The sequence below is a fragment of the Esox lucius genome, chromosome 18 (genome assembly GCF_011004845.1).
Source record: "Esox lucius isolate fEsoLuc1 chromosome 18, fEsoLuc1.pri, whole genome shotgun sequence".
In the NCBI taxonomy this organism is placed as follows: Eukaryota; Metazoa; Chordata; class Actinopteri; order Esociformes; family Esocidae; genus Esox; species Esox lucius.
In genome coordinates, this window is record NC_047586.1 from 18,139,592 (window position 1) to 18,158,931 (window position 19,340).

General features: G+C 43.0%; 3 protein-coding genes and 4 non-coding genes across 8 annotated transcripts; 6 read left to right on the plus strand and 1 right to left on the minus strand.

Annotated features, from left to right (window-relative positions):
• Positions 1-2,904: 2,904 nt before the first annotated feature.
• On the minus strand, positions 2,905-6,002 carry rnaseh1 (ribonuclease H1). The gene is made up of 8 exons (XM_010895045.5): positions 5,470-6,002; positions 5,236-5,360; positions 4,871-5,062; positions 4,666-4,765; positions 4,520-4,574; positions 4,289-4,373; positions 3,917-4,041; positions 2,905-3,221 (listed from the first exon to the last, which is right to left on the minus strand). Exons 1-8 carry the CDS (start codon positions 5,595-5,597, stop codon positions 3,135-3,137), a joined length of 897 nt encoding a protein of 298 aa, XP_010893347.1. The 5' UTR covers positions 5,598-6,002; the 3' UTR covers positions 2,905-3,134.
• A 31-nt stretch (positions 6,003-6,033) lies between these two features.
• Positions 6,034-10,426, plus strand: rps7 (ribosomal protein S7). Its single transcript, XM_029114675.2, has 7 exons — positions 6,034-6,093; positions 6,835-6,920; positions 7,029-7,100; positions 7,667-7,810; positions 9,129-9,193; positions 9,788-9,938; positions 10,316-10,426. The coding sequence occupies exons 2-7, from the start codon at positions 6,846-6,848 to the stop codon at positions 10,391-10,393; spliced, it is 585 nt and encodes a 194-aa protein (XP_028970508.1). The 5' UTR covers positions 6,034-6,093; positions 6,835-6,845; the 3' UTR covers positions 10,394-10,426.
• On the plus strand, positions 7,222-7,443 carry LOC114829500. The gene has a single exon (XR_003777415.2). It is a non-coding gene; the product is annotated as a small nucleolar RNA SNORA73 family (small nucleolar RNA).
• On the plus strand, positions 8,812-9,033 carry LOC114829498. The gene has a single exon (XR_003777413.2). It is a non-coding gene; the product is annotated as a small nucleolar RNA SNORA73 family (small nucleolar RNA).
• Positions 9,287-9,508, plus strand: LOC114829501. Its single transcript, XR_003777416.2, has one exon. It is a non-coding gene; the product is annotated as a small nucleolar RNA SNORA73 family (small nucleolar RNA).
• LOC114829497 lies at positions 9,981-10,202 on the plus strand. The gene has a single exon (XR_003777412.2). It is a non-coding gene; the product is annotated as a small nucleolar RNA SNORA73 family (small nucleolar RNA).
• A 3,349-nt stretch (positions 10,427-13,775) lies between the features above and the next one.
• allc (allantoicase) lies at positions 13,776-17,656 on the plus strand. 2 transcript variants are annotated; one of them, XM_010895047.4, is made up of 11 exons: positions 13,776-14,231; positions 14,325-14,375; positions 14,468-14,555; positions 14,694-14,819; positions 14,940-15,019; positions 15,115-15,247; positions 15,339-15,494; positions 15,906-15,979; positions 16,252-16,360; positions 16,615-16,742; positions 17,302-17,656. In XM_010895047.4, the coding sequence occupies exons 1-11, from the start codon at positions 14,142-14,144 to the stop codon at positions 17,449-17,451; spliced, it is 1,185 nt and encodes a 394-aa protein (XP_010893349.2). In that variant the 5' UTR covers positions 13,776-14,141; the 3' UTR covers positions 17,452-17,656. The 2 variants fall into 2 exon arrangements, with proteins under 2 accessions (XP_010893349.2, XP_012994019.2); XM_013138565.4 differs by having other exon boundaries at positions 14,694-14,813.
• Positions 17,657-19,340: the final 1,684 nt, after the last annotated feature.

Genomic DNA, 19,340 nt, shown 5'->3' on the forward strand with positions numbered 1-19,340 from the left:
GTAGGTATCAGTACATTATATTATAGTGAGAAAGAAAGTGGGCTACACCAACTTTCTGTTAAATGCTATCTCTACGACAAACACCGAACCGCATGAAGCTCAATCTAATACCTGCATTTTACACAGAGCTAGGAGAGTTTCTCTTCCTGTGCAGGTGTGTTTCCTTTGGGGGGACTGGTGAGGGGAGGAGCTACAGAGTACCGCAGTGCCAGCCGCTAACCTTGTCGTGCCCCCCTTTGCGGGCACAACTCACATGCAGACGGCAAGCTGGCACTGCCCCCCTTCCTTCAACCACCCACTGCCAGCGGTGCATGTCTCTGGGAGTGAGCTGTCAGGCTCTGAGATGCTCACACTGGGCCTGGCTATTGCTTCCAGCACCCCAGCCTCACAGGCTCTTCTTCAGGGGCACCATGCCAGGGCTGGACCTGGGTGCCAGCTGTGCTCGGCCCGACCCTAAACAGACAAAGGAGGAAAGAGGAAGGACTGGAGAGAAGGGGAGGACAACAGAGAAGTTGTTTCTGAGGGATACAGAGAGGGAGGGACAGACGCTTTGAACGGCAGTAAAGAGGAACAGAGAGAAAGAGAGGGAGATATTAATGAGGCACTGTAGCTAGAGATTCAGCTGCTCTCCGTGACTTAAACTTCAAGCTTCTTGGCGTGTCCATTTTGGTTTCCTCTTTCTTGGTTTCTTTTTTGTCCCGCTTATAAAGTCCCTCTCATTGTTTACCTCAGATTCCCTTCATCCTGCCCCCTTATTTCCTCACCTCCAATTAATGTCCAACCATGACAGCAGGTGGAAAGGCATTAGCTCGCCCCGCTGAGATGAGAAAAACAAACTTGTTGTTCGACTTCCTTTCGATTCAGGGAAACCAAACAGTATTGGGTGAGTATTGCTGACAGAATGTGTCTTTCTTTTCCCGACAATATCAAACGGTCGCATTAGTTCTAAGGCGGGAGTTAGTTAGGCTGATCCAGACAGCTGTCATGGTAACAGATGTCTATTCTGTTCCGAGGTGCCGCTTTGCTCCGCAGAGACGCCTGCCAACGTTGTTTGATTGTGACTCCCTATGCATCTCACCAAGTGTGGCTTCCCTTGATGTTTCCCAGCACAAAGAGGGCCTACCACCGCCACAGTAACATACAATCGCTGGATTGGTTAGGAGAGAATCACTCTCCACATACTGTATCTTCTAATGCACATGACAGTAGTCAGCTGTTGACAGTGTCTGAACTGCGTCGGCACCAGATGTGCGGTAATGACAATAGGACGCAGGATCTGGTCTACTCCTCCCCTAACTGTATCTAATGCAGATAAACGGCAGATAAAGGGCAGGAGATATTTCTCCAGTAGCCACACACAGAGCACTCCATTTTATACGGAAGACCAAAAATGTATTATCTGGACAACTGCCGCATTGACGTTTTGCGATATGCTTCGCTGTTGTCATCAACACTCTGATAGAACTACCATGTTTGAAGTTAGCCATGGTTACTTGACCTCAGGACATCCCCGGGGCCATGTCATGAGTTTGGAGAAGTCAGCTATAAGGGTGTAAGGATACACCAAAAGTCAGTACTACCATGTGGTGACTGGTTTTATTTGGAAGACATTTTGTTAAAAAGCAAGGATGTCAGGCAACAGAGGAAGGTTTGCAATACAAAGGACAAACCTTGGCACGAGGGGAGCATGTGATCATTTACATTTATATTAGTATTAACCTGCAGTGCATCAATAGTCAGAGATTAAATCTCCAAGCTTTTCACGGCTTGATCCTGTTGGGAAGATCATCTTCAAAAACGTCATTGTGGGACCCAGTAAGCTTGGCTGGTTCAAATCTATATTTCATCAGGATTCGGACCTGTTCAGACAACATCAGTAGGAAGGCTCTTCCGACCTCACTGATGCTTATTGAGTTCGGCAAGCAAGTCTACCAACAAGGAGACAGCAGCTAGTTAACACAACAGAGCCTTATAAGAGAGGGAGTCAAGCAGATGAATGCCTGAGCAGCGTATTTGCAGATGGGGGAAATCTGTGCAGACGGAGCCCTAACAAGCTTCACTCTGGTAGGGTGACGTGCTGTGAGGCCTTGGTACGCCACCTCGCATTGACCCTTGACTGCCGACGCAGTGTCTCCAACACACTGTTCTCAGGCGGGGCGCTTCACATCTCCGGATGAGCTCAGACTGAGACGTGAAGACACAGGCCAGCTCAGGTCAGAGATGGGTGCACTCATTCCTGGTGCTTTGGTTTGCTCGCAATCACCAGCCTCACTGAGAGGAAAGGCCACGAGGGGATTTTTAAAGCCAGAAATGTCATTATTTTCCTCGCACACGTATGGGTCTGCTGTCTAGACGCCAGCTTAGAGAACAGACAAGACCTGGACAGAAGACTAAGTGGTATCTGCCAAGAGCAGACTGACTGAAGTGGAAACAATGGAACCAACTAGTTGTAGAAATATCTCTGAGATTGGTTCATGACAGAGCACAGATTAATGATGTTTTAGAGGAGGGAAACCTTGAGATCACACACAAACGCCATAATAATGACTAGCCATTATCCTACAGCATTTCACACAAAGCAGGTGGATTTCAATGGTTTCTATGGATGAGATCCTCTTTCTACAGAGACACTGAGTGAGTAATGTGATTCTGAGAGCAAGAACTGAGGTATTGGTTTTGAGTTTTGATGAATGACCTAGAGCTCCATCTACTGTCTAAGGAGGATATTACAGTAACTTGATAACCAACCCTGACGTCAAAAAGCTATGAGTCAGAATAGCAAACACTGATGTTGGAAAATTGACAAACCTAGTGAGTGATGATGAAAAACAAATACGAATATTATTTAGTTTGGTAAAGGCAAAAGCTGAATTCATTCCTTAACTTAAAACAATAACCATAAAGTATATTCCACACAGACAACTTTATTTCACAAAAAGCAATAAACAGACTTGTTTTTACAATAAAATAACCTGTAAGCAGAAGAGAACAGTCAATGCAACAAAAAAAAGAAGAGCAATATGCCACTCAAAAACAACACCATAAACTTGAATTTATGATGTGATAAACGTTCTCACTGAGAACCAGGAGAAGTAAATGCGGCCTATGAAAGCTGTTGGATTTTGTACTGTTGGCTAAGCGGAGTGTTTGGCGGCTCCCTCTCTAGACAGCCTGTCAGCCTCTTCATTTCCTAGGTAACCAGCATGGCCTGGGATGTGCAACTGGAGAAAGAAGAGAGAGGATCAAAATTCTTAGGGCCTTTCCAGCATCCAGTGCACAATCACTGAGTTCCTGGTCAGGTACAACTAGCTAGCCCTGGTGGTGTGACAGAATTATCTACTGTGATTGAGCAAAAGGCAAAGCTTCGGAAATAAAACAGACTTCTGTTATATCCGCCTTACTTAAGTGGCCGTCACGAGAACCTCTGATCACGCCACTTGGGTAAAATTCAACCCAACAACAAGGCTTTACTGACAATTAACAATCTACCACACCAGCTGCCTGTGAGGATCTTCATTCATTTCAAATGTCATTTCCAGAAGGTCCAAAACCCTCCTAACCTATAACCCCTATTAGATATCAGAAGAATATTATGAACTAAACCATTTCAAAGGGAGGTTTTTGGACACGTTTACTATTTTGACACTGAACAGTGTTTCTTATTCCATTCCATCATTGGGAAGTGTGTACATGCAAATCCCAGGGAGATTCCAAAAGGCAGGGGGCATGGTCAACAAAAGACTTCTGCCTCACCCACAGACACCATGAAGGACATGCAAGGTATTCCATTGGATAAATTACAGCTATGGCCCCACAAGGGGTTGTGACAGGTTCTAGTCTTTGAAACACAGTACACTTGGGGGTATTGCATCTAAGAATAAAAACATGTAAAGCATCAAGGAACACTGATATTTACCCAGACCACCTCCAGCTTTGAATTCAACAAATCTAGTTTTTCAAAGTCTTCCTTGTTGGTGACTTGGCCACCAGATTTGAGCCTCCAGTTGTTTAGCTTCCAGTTCTTCACCCAGCTTGTGACGCCTGAAGGAAACAGCCACATAAGCAGGACTAGTAAATAACCACCGGTGCTGGTAGCATTGAATTAAGCTAGGTGGACCAATGTGAAGAACGTACTGTAAGCTTACACTGCAGCTAGTTTGGTATGTCACAAACAGGATGGTACCTTTTGTACAGCTAAAAGGTTGGTACGTTGTCAAGGAGGGCGGTCACACTAGTTTGAGCACAGCGTGACCGTGATGAAAGCTAAGCTGTTAACAGCGTGATGTACCGTTTATGGTGAACTTGCTGTCTGTGTAGAGCACCAACTTCGTGATGTTCATCTCGTTGGCCTGCTCCAATGCTTTACAAGCTGCCTGTGTCATTCAGAGGCCAAACGGGAGATTTCATTACTGGCTGGTAACAATCCTACAGGCACTGACAATGCAATGTGCTGGACAATAATAGCAATTGAATTAAGCAAGTTCACCATAAAAAAAAAAGACAAATAGAGACTACAGGCCTGTAATTCGGCTCTCTGGTTGGTCTGTCTTCCATGCAGTGGTTCAGCTACATTCCTAAAAGTAAAGATTTTCAACATGAAAATCTGCATACTCTTAAGGCAAACCCGCTTGCGATATCATTCACTGCAGGCCTCAGTCAACTCACAGAGGATGGTTTCGTCCCCAGTACACGCCGATGCCAGCCCGGGCACCAGACTTCCCATTGCCTGAACAGCAGCCGTCTGTGTACACCACCACCGCGTCACCTGCAAGGGCGGACACATCAACCGTCTCATCGTGAAGTTGGTTCCAACGTCCTCGCCGAAACAGAAGGATATGAAAACTGCAAGGGGAACGCAATGTCTATTCACCCATGTACGTGAATCCATCCTTGTTCTTTGAAGATGCCCCACTGTCTTGGGAAGCCTCCTGTGATGGTTTAGCTCGTTTGGCAGGGGACACCTCTTCCTCGTCTATGTGGTCGTAGTTTCTCTTCTGACCAATTGGTATATATTCAAGGGCCTCCGGGGCCCTTCTTGGGAGCATAGCATCATTGTTGGCTCCTGAAAGATTGTATCTTGGACTCAGTATTAGTCTGACTCTGTCCTGCTGTGTCTGAATGGTAATCTAATTGTCTAAGGATTATTTAGACTGTCCATTCCTAAAACCAGTAAAAACTGCACCTAACTGTCATTTCAAAACGAAGCATAGAGAAAGAGCATTGTCATCTATTTACCCTCTGACACTTTGGGAGTTATTGACATTTCTTCTCCTCGGACAAACGCCCAGGCCTCCTTTTCAGCTCCAAATTTCTTGAAGCTGGCACTTGGAAACTTGTCAACCTGGCTCTTACATTCATCCCTGAAATAGCATTGCATACACTTCAATGAAAATAAAAAATAGTGGACATATACAAACATTTGTTTAAAAACACACTACAGCTAGCTTAGTTAGCTACATCACAACTTACCAAGTTTTGTAAACTCCGGGTTTGAAACCATTCCTCACAGCATAGAAGAATTTGACTTTCACCATCTCTTCGGTGCCAATGCAAACAGCCTTGCGCACTACACTATAAAGGCCAGCCAATCTGAACATCACTTAAAATTAAACTGAATTACGTTGAAGCACCGGCCATTGTACGTACTGTTTTAACTTGAGCAATGTGAATACACTGAACAAACTATGTGTTGAAATACAAGGACAGAAATTGGATAGCAGTCATTGGAATACAGGCATGTCAGTTAATAGTGTATTTAACTAGCATCCTACGTAATAAAAACAAACACATTTGGCGATTTAGCTATGACGGGTAATGTGAAGAATATGCAACCCCAAAAGTTAGCTATACATATGCGCGTATAGTTTTCGTATCTCTATATCAATTACTTTAAACGTTCACTTTCAACCTTTGAAAATATGGTATCCCCAATGTGGTTGTATTAAGAAGTGAGACGTTGGAAAAACAAAAAAAGGTAGTATAATAAATAATACTACTTCCTCCTCCTTCCGTGTTCCCATGATTCCTAACCGGACGCGCTTTTATCCGCTTCTCGCGAGAGTCCGGTCTCTTCCCTGGCCGTCGTTAACTGAGGTTGGTAATGTTAATGCTCTCACTGATCGGAATATGTTGTCAAATTGTTGTAAATGTCCATCAATTTCCATTGTTTTCACATGCGAGTTAATGTAATTGTTTAGATACGTTAGATTATTATAATTTTGATTTTGGATGGCTGTTGTGTAAGGAATTATGAGGTGTTTCAGAGTAGACCTAACATGAATGTACTGGAAGGATGGACCGATAGCTTAACCTCAGTTTGAGGCCCATGTGTTCCTGGAAGTAGTGCTTGTAGTCTGTCATCAAATCGCTTTGTAAACCGTGAAGTATTGTCTTCCAAGGTCACTGTTGTGAATATTGAAATGTGGTCTATGTGTACTTATACACTGTTGTAAAAGGCTAACTTACGTTAGCCTTTGAGAATGTACCTGTTAGGAAAGACAGAATTTGCTAACGCTGCTACAGTAGTTGCAGCTGCATCGTAGCTAGAATATTACTAGCTAGCTTGGGGACATGCGAGAAATATTTGGTAGGTAGTTTGATACAATGCAGTTACGATTACATTGTTTGAATGGTCGTTTTTAGTCGTTAGCGGCTATTTATAACAGTATTCTCAAAACGTACAACTGTAGCTGATAACATGGCTAGATTTTCCATTTAGATAACTGGTAATTCTGGTGAAGGAATACACATGGACTACTTGCTAGTGAACCTAAAATGTTCAATGAATATATGCAAATACTTACAGCATGCTCGCGTTTCTTGCCTTTCTTTCAGAGACACAGGCCATGTTCAGTACCAGCGCCAAAATTGTAAAGCCCAATGGCGAAAAGCCAGATGAGTTTGAGTCTGGCATTTCCCAGGTAAGTCGATGGCCAGTATGTAAGCCATCAAATGTATGATTCTTTACTCAACTTAAAACCTTTGTTACCTGACTACTGTTGTTAGTATTTAACAGTCTGCCTTTACAGGCTCTGCTCGAGTTGGAGATGAACTCTGACATGAAGGCTCAGCTGAGGGAGCTGAACATCACTGCTGCAAAGGTGAAGTTCTTTTACCGTGCCAATGATGTCTTGGATATTTTTTGAATGTAGAATAACTAATAGACAAATATTTATTTGGACTTGCTAGGATCTTGTGATTCTAAAGAGTTTGAGTTGAACCCCAACGTGGACATCCTGTGAGGTTGCTCTTACATGGCTCTGTTCTTGTGGCGTATGGGAGCGTAGCACTTCAGTGCTGTGACGTACAGTCCCGTTCCACGACGTTGGAGAGCAAGCTTTGTCCCCGGCCCTCAGGCTGGTGAGGACGGCGTTCTGTATATTCCTACATCTTCCCAGAGCCCTTGGGCCGTGACTGGGGGGCTAAACCATGCAGTGTACAACCAAAACCATTCAGTGTACACTAACTAATACAGAAAACGAAATCACTCAATGTCGACTGAACTAGGAGTATGCATCCCTAGTCCTTGCATGCTATAGGCACTTAATTTGTGTCCAAGCCCCAAAATCATGCAGTACCTGTGAGGAACAGAGTGGTCTAGCCCAGCATGAAATTGTTTATTTTTTTCCTTGGTTTGTTGTAACTAAACCGGTATTCTCTGCCTTAGGAAATTGAAGTTGGTGGTAGCAGAAAAGCCATCATCATCTTTGTCCCCGTGCCCCAGTTGAAATCTTTCCAGAAGATTCAGGTGCGGCTCGTGAGGGAGCTGGAAAAGAAGTTCAGTGGCAAACATGTAGTCTTCGTTGCACAGGTAAGGAGTTGGGTCATTGTCCTGGGTTCTTTGAGCAGTGGGCCATTTCTGAAGCTTCTGTGAATTGCGGTTGGGTTGCTTTTTGGAGGAGTTGTTTACTCCCTGGGCAAGGACAGTTTCACAGTTGTTTTGATTGAAGTGTCATACCAGGGCCTGACATCAGCTTTTTTGACAGATTTTTTTTTAGTTTTCCAGTAGCAGAAAATGCTTGTCTCTGATTTCTTCCCAGCTGAAATGTTTGACAGAAACCGTAATTTGTAAATATGCTGTTTAATACTTCTCAAATGTATTCCCATTAAGTAGTAACGTAGTACATTGCTAAATGTCCATTACATTTTGTGATGGAGTCTGATAAATATCAGCTGCCACTTTAGGGCATAAATGTTGTCACGGTAACAGAGCCATTACACTTTCCTATTGGAGAATGCATCGGTCACTAGCTTGAAACCGACCAATCTTGGCTGGCAATTGCAGTTTATTCTAACTTTGAAACTCCATGAAGTTTATAAACCAAACAGTGGCAGAAACCCAGGATTAAGTCTAATTTAAGGTAATATTCTTCTGCACAGGTTTTTCTTAATCTATATTTCACCTGTCCCTTTTCTGGTATCCTACAGCAGTCTGGCTGTCAGTGTGCTGTTGAATAAAATAAAACCCAGCTTTTAAATGACAAAAATACATTGAAAACAGGTATGGCTGATTGTTTCTGTGTGATATAAATCCCGACCTGCATACTCATACTTCAGACACGTTTTTGATAAAAAGATTAACATTAACTATCTCGTGCTGTCAGAATACGATGTTTGAGGCACATATGCCTCACACACAGATGGTGACATAAATAGACTGAACTAGCAACTGAATTTGTTTAACCCATTCAGTCTGTGGTTGGCGCTAAATACGGATTATTTTCAATATTCCATATGACCAATGCCGTCTACATTCTCCTTGTCTGACATTTGTACTTGTTCCGGACAAGCATTGATGTCAATATCGGCATACCAACGTGGACATCCTGTGAGGTAGCTCTTACATGGCTCTGTTCTTGTGGCGTATGGGAGCGTAGCACTTGAGTGCTGTGACGTACAGTCCCGTTCCACGACGTTGGAGAGCAAGCTTTGTCCCCGGCCCTCAGGCTGGTGAGGACGGCATTCTGTATATTCCTACATCTTCCCAGAGCCCTTGGGCCGTGACTGGGGGGCTAAACCATGCAGTGTACAACCAAAACCATGCAGTGTACATTCATATTTATTGTACTTAGACTTAAGATTATTCTTGTGGTGACTGTTAATCCTTCGTGCTTTGATTTGACTTGTAGAGGAGAATCCTGCCCAAACCAACCAGGAAAAGCCGCATTAAGAACAAGCAGAAGCGTCCCAGGAGGTAAGTTAGTCTCACCTGCACGTCCACCAGTGCTTTCCTATGGAAGACAAGTTGTTCATTTATATGGGTATATGGTTAATTCCATTTTTGGACCCAACGTGGACATCCTGTAAGGTAGCTCTTACATGGCTCTGTTCTTGTGGCGTATGGGAGCGTAGCACTTCAGTGCTGTGACGTACAGTCCCGTTCCACGACGTTGGAGAGCAAGCTTTGTCCCCGGCCCTCAGGCTGGTGAGGACGGCGTTCTGTATATTCCTACATCTTCCCAGAGCCCTTGGGCTGTGACTGGGGGGCTAAACCATGCAGTGTACAACCAAATCCTACCTTTGTAATAGAATTTTACTGAATACATGACTACAAGAGTACTACAGGCACAATGCAAATTCTACGTTTCCTATAACCCTGTCTAACGCTGATGCAGCTTGTCTCCAGTCTATTCAATATATCTGTATTCAATATGTATGCATAGCATTTGGTCTTGGCCCTCCCGATGCGTGCGTTCAGATTGTAATTCCATTGGATTTTGAAGAGTTAACGTTTCTGCTAAATTTGCCAGTTTTTACTTGAATGTCTAATCTCAATGGGTTTTTCCAGTCGTACTCTTACCGCTGTGCATGATGCCATCCTTGAAGACCTGGTCTTCCCCAGTGAGATTGTTGGCAAGAGGATCCGTGTGAAACTGGACAGCAGTCGGCTCATCAAGGTCCACCTTGACAAGGCACAGCAGAACAACGTTGAACACAAAGTGAGTGTCATGTAGCGTTTGCCTTGTTCATCCACCTCAACCCCAACGTGGACATCCTGTGAGGTAGCTCTTACATGGCTCTGTTCTTGTGGCGTATGGGAGCGTAGCACTTGAGTGCTGTGACGTACAGTCCCGTTCCACGACGTTGGAGAGCAAGCTTTGTCCCCGGCCCTCAGGCTGGTGAGGACGGCGTTCTGTATATTCCTACATCTTCCCAGAGCCCTTGGGCCGTGACTGGGGGGCTAAACCATGCAGTGTACAACTTAATGTGACATGTCCTGTAGATGTCTTATATCAAGTGCATTCCTAATGTTATATTGCGTCATGACCTATTGATGTCTTTGCAATTTTTAACCAGTGGTTGCATTTATTCACAGGTGGAGACCTTCTCTGGTGTCTACAAGAAGCTCACAGGAAAAGATGTTGTTTTTGAATTCCCAGAATTCCAACTGTAAAGTGCATATGACAGAATAAATGTTTGCTCTCAATATCATTGTTCTGTGTTTTCTATAATTTAGTAGTTGTTCAGGTCCATACATGAAGTTACTGAGCCGTGGTTCTTAACTTTGCTCGCTCTGTACCACTTTATACTTGATATTACATTTTCTCATCCTCTGTTCCCCAAGTAGTTTCTGTGAAATGGTTTGTCTAAATTGGCTGGTAAAATAAAGATACATGTACAGTGTAGCTCCAGATTAGTAGATCTATGCTCCAGTAATTTAGGTTGAGCACCTTAGGGTTTGGGGCAGTCCAAACTTGAGTCTTCCGGTCAATATTGCTCAGTTTAGAATTGGCACTTTGCTTCACTTAACCCCTTTTCTCCCCCAATTTACGAGTATCCAAATCACCTGAATGATGTGTCACCGCTACAACAGTCCTGCGGGTTCAGGAGTCTCAGATTGCCACAGGCTTCCTCCTCCTAAGAGCCCGTCTGCTGCTTATCACTCCCTCAACCAGGAAGTTAATCTGAGCCAATGTGTCAGGAAACACTTGCTCACACTGCTTTACTCACAGCCAGGTTAGAAGTGCCCACCCCTATGCCCCACAAGGAAATTCCCTATGCCAATTATCCCCCCCCCCCATTACACAAATACACACAGACAAGGCTCTACCCCAATATGCTCTGCCCAACAAGACCACCCAGCCACAATCAGTGGTGGTGTGACCAGGGCCGTAGCGGCACAGCTATACTTAGAAGGCGAGTGTGTAGACCACCAGGCTGCCTGAAAAAGCCCCATCTGTAACTGGTTGACCATCTGTGTGGGACAACAGGATTTTGCTGTTAACTGTTTTAAGCTTACAAACAGAAGCCCCCTTCCTGCTTCAGGTACTCTAGATGAGTTAATTGAAACCCATGTATTGAAGCACTCCTGCTGTGCTCAACATTGAGTGAAGCCGAAACAAGGTATGCGGGCTGTCAATGATTTTAAATCTGCTGGTTTGTCCTTTTTATTATTGCAGTGTGCACCTTTTAAGTTAATGAATGGGAAGACACCTGTTACAAAAATCCAAATGTAATGACAGAGTGATGATTACAGGAGACTCCAGTCTGATTTGATGAGTCCACTGCCAGATGTTTCTGCCACTAACAACCATGTGTGGCAATGTATTTCAGAGTATATAATGCAGTTTTTCAAGTGAACTCTAATAAATGGAGCTAACATTAAACTGCGATTTATCTGCTGGTACTACCCTAGCAATGAGCTATTGACATGCTCTGCCCTGTTTTATTTTAGATTTGTGTGCTAATTTCAATTCAAATGGTAGCCTATATAAAGGTAAGTTGACTTTTTTTTAATTGCTTTGGATAAGTGCTTTTCCCCCTGTGATTATGGAATAACAAAACCTTATCCTGTCCTGTTGGGGGCAGCATCCTCTATAGACTGGTGTTTGTTGCTTAATAGCCAGGACAGTATGAATAACTAGAGTTGAGCTACTTTTATAGTTGATCATTTGTGCTAGCCAACATACAACTTAACATGTTAGAGGGGTTGAGGGAGCAATATGTATAATGTAATCATCTCACAACTGGGTGAATTTGCATTCATTCCACCTCTCCCCAATCCATAAATTCTCACCTTTGACATTTTACATTTGATGTTTTAAGATTTGAACATATTTAAGATTAGATTGGTTTGGAGGGTGCAATGGATCCCTATACTAGAGTCTGTGCTTGTTTTCGAACAAGAAATTAAATGAACTAGACTTCACATCCAGGAAATAATAGGGATTTAACTGGACCCGTTCTGATGTGTATCAGTGGGCTTGAGGTTGTCTGTTGGTGATTCTTATGGCCAATATGCCACTTTCCTAGTGGCAAAAATACAATTTCAGGATTTTGAATGCTGACAAATAAAAATAGGGAAAAACAGGGCCAATTTATATAATTCCACTATTGCTGCAGATACTATATAATATCTTCTATACTATCTTCTCACACAGAACTTGAAAGAAATGTTCAGGTAATTTATTCAATTAAAAATGCAGTGACCTGGTCTGACGCCTCACAACACTGAAGTTGATCCTCATCTATGGAGGATGCTGGGACCACTCTGCCTCCAGGGCCCAAGAGAGGATTCTTCTGGAAGCAGTACAGCCAAGCCAATTCCGGATACTCAAATGCCAGTGTATACTACCAGTTATGTCAGAATAAAAAAAAATATTCACTTTTTGTCTACAATGTGGGAAATGGTAAAACAAAAGAAATGCCCTTGAATGAACGGTGTCCCAACCTTTGACTCAAACTGTATGTGAACCCAGGTCTACTTTATTTTGAAATAATTCAGGTATACTAAACTGTAAGAAAACACCCAATTTAGACTTGTTTGGTAGTCACCTTAGTCAAACTAAGGCGTCTTGTGACGCCATACTTCCAAATCTCCTTGATATGTGGCCTGGTCTAGTTAATAATATATATCTGATTGGGTCTAAGAGGTGAATCTAACCCCTTTGATGAATGTCCTAAGTTGTGGCAGTAATCACTCATTTGGTCAAAAATGATTTAATGCAATGTCTGGGAGAAAAGCTGGGGTTATACTAGCAGTAACCAGTGTTGCTGCCCTGATCCAATCGCTGCCCCCCCCATGAGTTGCATATGCATAATAATCTAAAATAAAATAAATGCATTGCAGGATTATGAATCGCCAAACATGTAAATACAGATACATAACACATTAAAACAGGATTGTTGTGGAACTTTAAATGTTAACTATACCGGTAATTAGCCTATACACATCAGATAATTAGTAACATTAACTGTGAAATAAGTAACCGAAGTATATTAGTATGCTCTAATTCACTCTAATACTGACACCGTTTTCAACTAGCCTATATACTATGACAGTGTAATAGAATTCCTGGAATTCAGTTATGGGTTTTGGTGTGCCATCTCAAGATTTTCAGTGGCCCCATCTGACCACTCTTATGAACATTTTCTGGGGACGCCACTGTCAGTAATGGCAAAAAGTTACTGTGAAATCAAGAAAAAATACAGTTAATTGAAGTTACTTTCAGTTAGATTGATAGGTTTGCTGCCATTATGATGTAAAAACAATACACTGCTATTGTATTAACAGCAAAAACAGAAGTATAGCTACTTAAGCAAAACATTTATATTGTTCTTTATTTGGTTATGGGTTAGCCAGTTGGTTACCTATCATGCCAAGGAAGAAGCCAGTAACTCCCAATTGTCAAAGGTCATTTTCAATATTAAAAACAAAAGTCCTTATAGTTAGGCAAATCCCCACCTCTCAAAGGTCTGTCTAAAATACATTTGACTTGATTAAAGAAAACATAGATGCCATTCTTCAGTGCCCCTGAGCTGTCACAGCCTTTTTGCTTGTTAGAAGATGTATAAATCATAAACCATTTGGGTTAACTGCATCGTTGAAGAACTGAACGACAGAATTTTCTCAATGTTTTAATTTAGTTACTGGTCCAATTCTATCAAAACTAAATGTGGTAACCGTGTTGTAGAATAGCGCACCACTGAAATGGCGTCCTCTTTCCTCTCCACCTATGCCTTTTTGACACAGCAGCACTGCCAATGACTTCCCAGTCACTGGACTTTGCCCTGGCAGATTGGCTATTGAGGAGAAGTCAGCAACAGGAGTATCTGTTCAGTGGTGGTTAACTGCTTTTGTGTACGAAGCATAGAACGCTCCAATCTATAAGTGTGGATTAAATTAGTATGCAGTGTAAAACATGGCAGACAGGAAAGCTTTGGAACTGATCAGTGGTCAACCAGACTTCCTGCAGTTTAATGACCTGGCTTGTGAGACAGCTGGAGGAAAAGTGAGTGTTACATCCTGGACTCAAGATTTAATTTCTGTAATTAACATAATGAGACAAACATTTTGTCTGTTCATGTTCTCACTATCATCTTAGGTTATTTTTGCCACAGATGAATGGTTTGCCCCAGCTAGGAATCTGTTGAAGGTACAGTATTTACTTGTATGACTAGAACATTGTCATACATAGTTGATTCACTGCCATTCACATCTACCATCCTCTTCCTTTGTTCACTGCAGCAAGAGCCCCCAGAGTTCATAGCGTCTGCATTCACTGAGTACGGAAAATGGATGGACGGCTGGGAGACGAGGAGGAAAAGAAGACCTGGTGTGGCTTGAATAGGCACAGTCATTTAAATTGCGGTATAATGTAATGTAGCCAGGCTATAGGTGTGTAGACATTTTCCAGTAGCCAGGCTATAGGTGTTCATTTCGGAAGCCTGCTCTTGTCTGCCGTCTCTGTCAGGTCATGACTGGTGCATCATCCAGTTGGGTGTGCCTGGTATCATCCACGGCCTGGATGTGGACACGTCCTTCTTTACCGGAAACTACTCGCCCTTCGTCTCTGTTCAGGCTGCGTCTCTGGGTATAGGTGACTGTATAACATTTAGACTCATTCATACCTGATGAGATGGACATGTCATCTGGTTTGTAACCTGGTTTGGTTCTCTGGAGTGTACAGAAAACTCAGGTCTTCATTATATCTGCTCAGGTGAGGCCCCGACACTGGCCCTGGAGGGGGACCGCATAGGCAAGGCTGCTTCAGAGAGTCAGTTTCAAGCAGTTGCTATGGTACAATGGGTTTTCACATCGTTTACACTGACACACACACACACACACACACACACGGTGGAGAAGCTAAACATTTGACTCATTTTGCTTGACAGTTGCACTCTGAACTGTGGGAGGAGCTCATTCCTGTGACGGAGCTGAAACCTGGCTACTATGACACCTGTCACAACTATTTCTCCACCACCTACCCCAGCAGGGTGACCCACCTGCGGCTCAACATGTACCCAGGTAACGCTAGATTCTCTCCATTACAAAGTCGCTGTTTTCAACGTTGTCATCTGCTTTCCAGATAAAGAATATGTACTTGTTTTCGATGCAGATGGGGGGATTGCTCGACTGAGGGTCTATGGCGTTGGCCAGAAAGACTGGTCTTGTGTGACCACAAAGGATGAAGTGGACCTGGTGGCTCTGGTCAATGGTGGGGTCTGTCTGGGCTACAGCGACGCCCACTATGGTCACCCACGGAATATGATTGGTTTGTCAAACATCTGAAAACATTTCAATTATTACTGACAATCAGAATCCACATTTCTGATTCTAACATGTGATAATCAATGACTTTGGTACATACACCATTGGAATTTGAACTAAAAACAAATAGCACTATGGATTTTGAAATATAAAAGAACAAAGTCTTTCTATAACTGTCTGTCTAACTTGGGGTTATACCATTCAGACATTTTCTAGTAAATTGTGATTACAGTTTAGTACAATTATGTACAATTACACTCAGAATTAGTAATTGTTTTGGTTGTAAAAAGAAGCAATGTGTTATACAGGACAATGGTCCAGAATCTCATTAAAAGTGCACTCATACAATTGGTAATGAACATGTTAAAGAGACGTCTATAGACTGGGTTGACCGGGGATACGTTAAACATCACAGGCTTGGGTAGATCTGCCAACATGGGTGATGGATGGGAGACGGCCCGTCGCCTGGACAGACCCAAAATCCTGGAGGTAGTTCCAAATAACCTTTTATTTTACTCACGTCCATTAGATACAGATGGTGTCAGTGTTAATGAGAAATCCACACTTGCCTCTTAACAGTGCAGAGTAAATTCAGCCAAGTTTGACACATGCAGCAGCATGTAGTTGAAAATATTCAAATGTTTGAAGCAAAAAATCTGTTCTTGTTGGATCAGTTCAGAGAGTACCTCCCTGTTTCACTGTACTTGCTGATACTGTGAAAAATCGGAGAGTTACTACAAACTTGATTCTGTGCTCCACAGGTGGATGTGAATGGCATCCTACAGGTACCAGGTTACGAGTGGGCCGTTCTCAGATTAGGACATCCTGGAGTGATCAGCCAAATTGAGATAGACACCAACCACTTCAAAGGTAGAGTAGTGCACATACATGTTGTCCGTTTCTGAATGTTCTCTACTCTAGGTTATCTTTTGAAATATTAGAAAACCGTCTAATCAAACCGAGTTACAAATTAATCGGTTCGATTAGATGGTACATATCACAACGGAAACATCCCCACCTTTCACCTCTGTTTGTAAACACGCAGCCTACTGAGATGAACGTAGGCCATTCCACCAGACAGAGCTGGTGTTAGTTCCACATTATAATGTGATGTCAACACACAGGAAACTTCCCTGACTCCTGTAAGATCGAAGCATGCCTTCTGACCCCTGAGGAGGAGAGGGAGTATATAAGTGGCAGGTGGAGCAGCGATCCAGGAAAGAAATGGCGGGTGATCCTGCCCCCTCAAAAAGTAGGTCAACCCTTTCCCATAAGTCAGTGAAATAGACCCAGTAGCTGGCATGTCCAAGTGCTGATCTGAGTTCTGTTTACTCTTTTCAGTATGAATGAAATTGCACAACAGCTAGAGCACAGTGAATAAGGATACATTAACATGGGTGCCCCTGATCTTAAATGACTGATTAACAGGTGGCCCCAGTACATTTTCAGTCGAGAATGGGGTTTCAAGCCCTTATCAATTCAGTATTTCAGTTTATCAGACCGATGGAAAGAACTTTAAATGTGTTTAAACCAATATTGAATGTATATGCATGATGATTTTGTCTTATCTGTGAGAATGGTTGTGCTTCTAAACTGAACTGAACTCATATCTTTGAATAACGCCAATGTTTTTGCGAATTGAAATGTCTTCCATGTCAAAAGTCCAGCTGACGTGTTTTTGTCTTCATGCAATTGCACCAGAATTCGGCCTCAGTACCTAAATGACAGCTGGCTATGGTTACCACCACAGCCGGCAACCAGCGATGATGAAACGTATCAGTTGAGTTAGAACTTTGTGCTCTCTGTTGTAGCTCAAGGCCCATCACAGGCACTTCTATTCTGGTGACCTGCTGGCGCTTTCTGGGCCGGTCAGTCACATGCGCTTGGTCATCGCCCCAGATGGAGGGGTCAGCAGACTTAGACTCTGGGGACGTCCGACCTCCACAAGACACACTTCCTAATTGTGATCTTTTTTTGGGCTAAGTTATTGTATACAGTTTGGTGAGGTCATTGTGTAAACTGAATTAAAATGTTAAGTAGTCTGCTGTAGGTTACATCTCGTAATAGACCTTCATTGGAAAATGTACAACTGGGTCTAAGAATATGCACCATACTTTATAACCTTTATTGAATGATATCCATTAAAGATGTTTGGAATTGTTGTGACAGTGGCCCACCTTTTCTTTCTCTGTCTGGGAAGTTGGGTGGTGAGTGTTTAGCACCAAAGACAGTGATAAGGGACTTTTATTAACCCTATTTAGGCCTTTGTGTTTTCGTACTATTCACAAATAAGGAATATTGAAAGGTTTAAATGTTTTCCCAAAATTCATAGTGCTTTAGCATGTTGGCTGTCTAAGATACTGTAAAGGGTTCATTCTGCTTTTGTGAAGTCACAGCATCACCTGATGACTTAAAATAGGCCAGTGATGCCTGAACTTTTTGAGTTACTGTATCAGAAATTGCATTTGACTGTAAAACCCTTGAAGTACAACCTCTTGTTCATTGTCCTTGTACCCCTGGTTGGAAACCACTGATGACAGCCATAATCTGTTCAAATTGGCACAATGCATAGATGTACCTAGCAAAATTGAAGAGCATGACATGAACGTCGGTATGAAACAAAGTTTGCAGTTACATCTAACAGTATATCAGCGTCAGTAAAAAAACAAATAAAAATAATACTGGTATGTAGTCATCATAAGAGTGTTAATTATACCTCAATTTAGAATATATGACTATGTTTATAGGGAACATATATATATATAGCCACATACAGATTTAATCTATTTGTACTTCTTGTTGAACTTGAATAAAAGCCCTGACCCGTCGCGGCATGGACTCCACTAGACCTCTGAAGGTGTGCTGTGGTATCTGGCACCAAGACGTTAACAGCAGATCCTTTAAGTCCTGTAAGTTGCGAGGTGGGGCCTCCATGCATCAGACCTGTTTGTCCAGCACATCCCACTGATGATCAGTTGGATTGAGATCTGGGGAATTTGCAGGCCAAGTCAACACCTTGAACTGGTTGTGTTCCTCAAACCATTCCTGAACAATTTTTGCTTTGTGGCAGGATGCATTATCCTGCTGAAAGAGATCAATGCCATCAGGGAATACCGTTGCAATGAAAGGGTGCACATGGTCTGCAACAATGCTCAGGTAGGTGGTACTTGTCAAAGTAACATCCCCATGAATGGCAGGACCCTAGGTTTCCCAGCAGAACATTATGCCAAAAGCATCACACTGCCCCCACCATCTTGCCTCCTTCCCATAGTGCATCCTGGTGCCATGTGTTCTCCAGGGAAGCGACGCACACACACCCGACCATCCACATGATGTAAAAAGAAACGTGATTCATCTGACCAGGCCACCTTCTTCCATTGCTCCGTGGTCCAGTTCAGATGCTCTTGTGCCCATTGTAGGCTCTTTCGGCAGAGGACAGGGGTCAGCATGGGCACCCCAATTTGAGCTACAGTAGCTTGTCTGTTGGATCGGACCACACGGCCCAGCTCACTCCCAACGTGCATCAATAAGCTTTGGCCACCCATGACCCTGTCGCCAGTTCACTGCTTTTCCTTCCTTGGACCACTTTTGATAGGTACTGACCACTGCAGACCGGGAACAACCACAAGGGCTGCAATTTTGGAGATGCTCTGACCCAGTCATCTAGCCATCACAATTTCACCCTTGTCAAAGTTGCTCAGATCCTTACTTATGCCAATTTTTCCTGCTTCTAACACATCAACTTTGAGGACAGAATGTTCACTTGCCACCTAATATATCCCACTCACTGACAGCTGCCCTGATAACGAGATTATCAGTGTTATTCACCTGTCAGTGGTCATAATGTTAT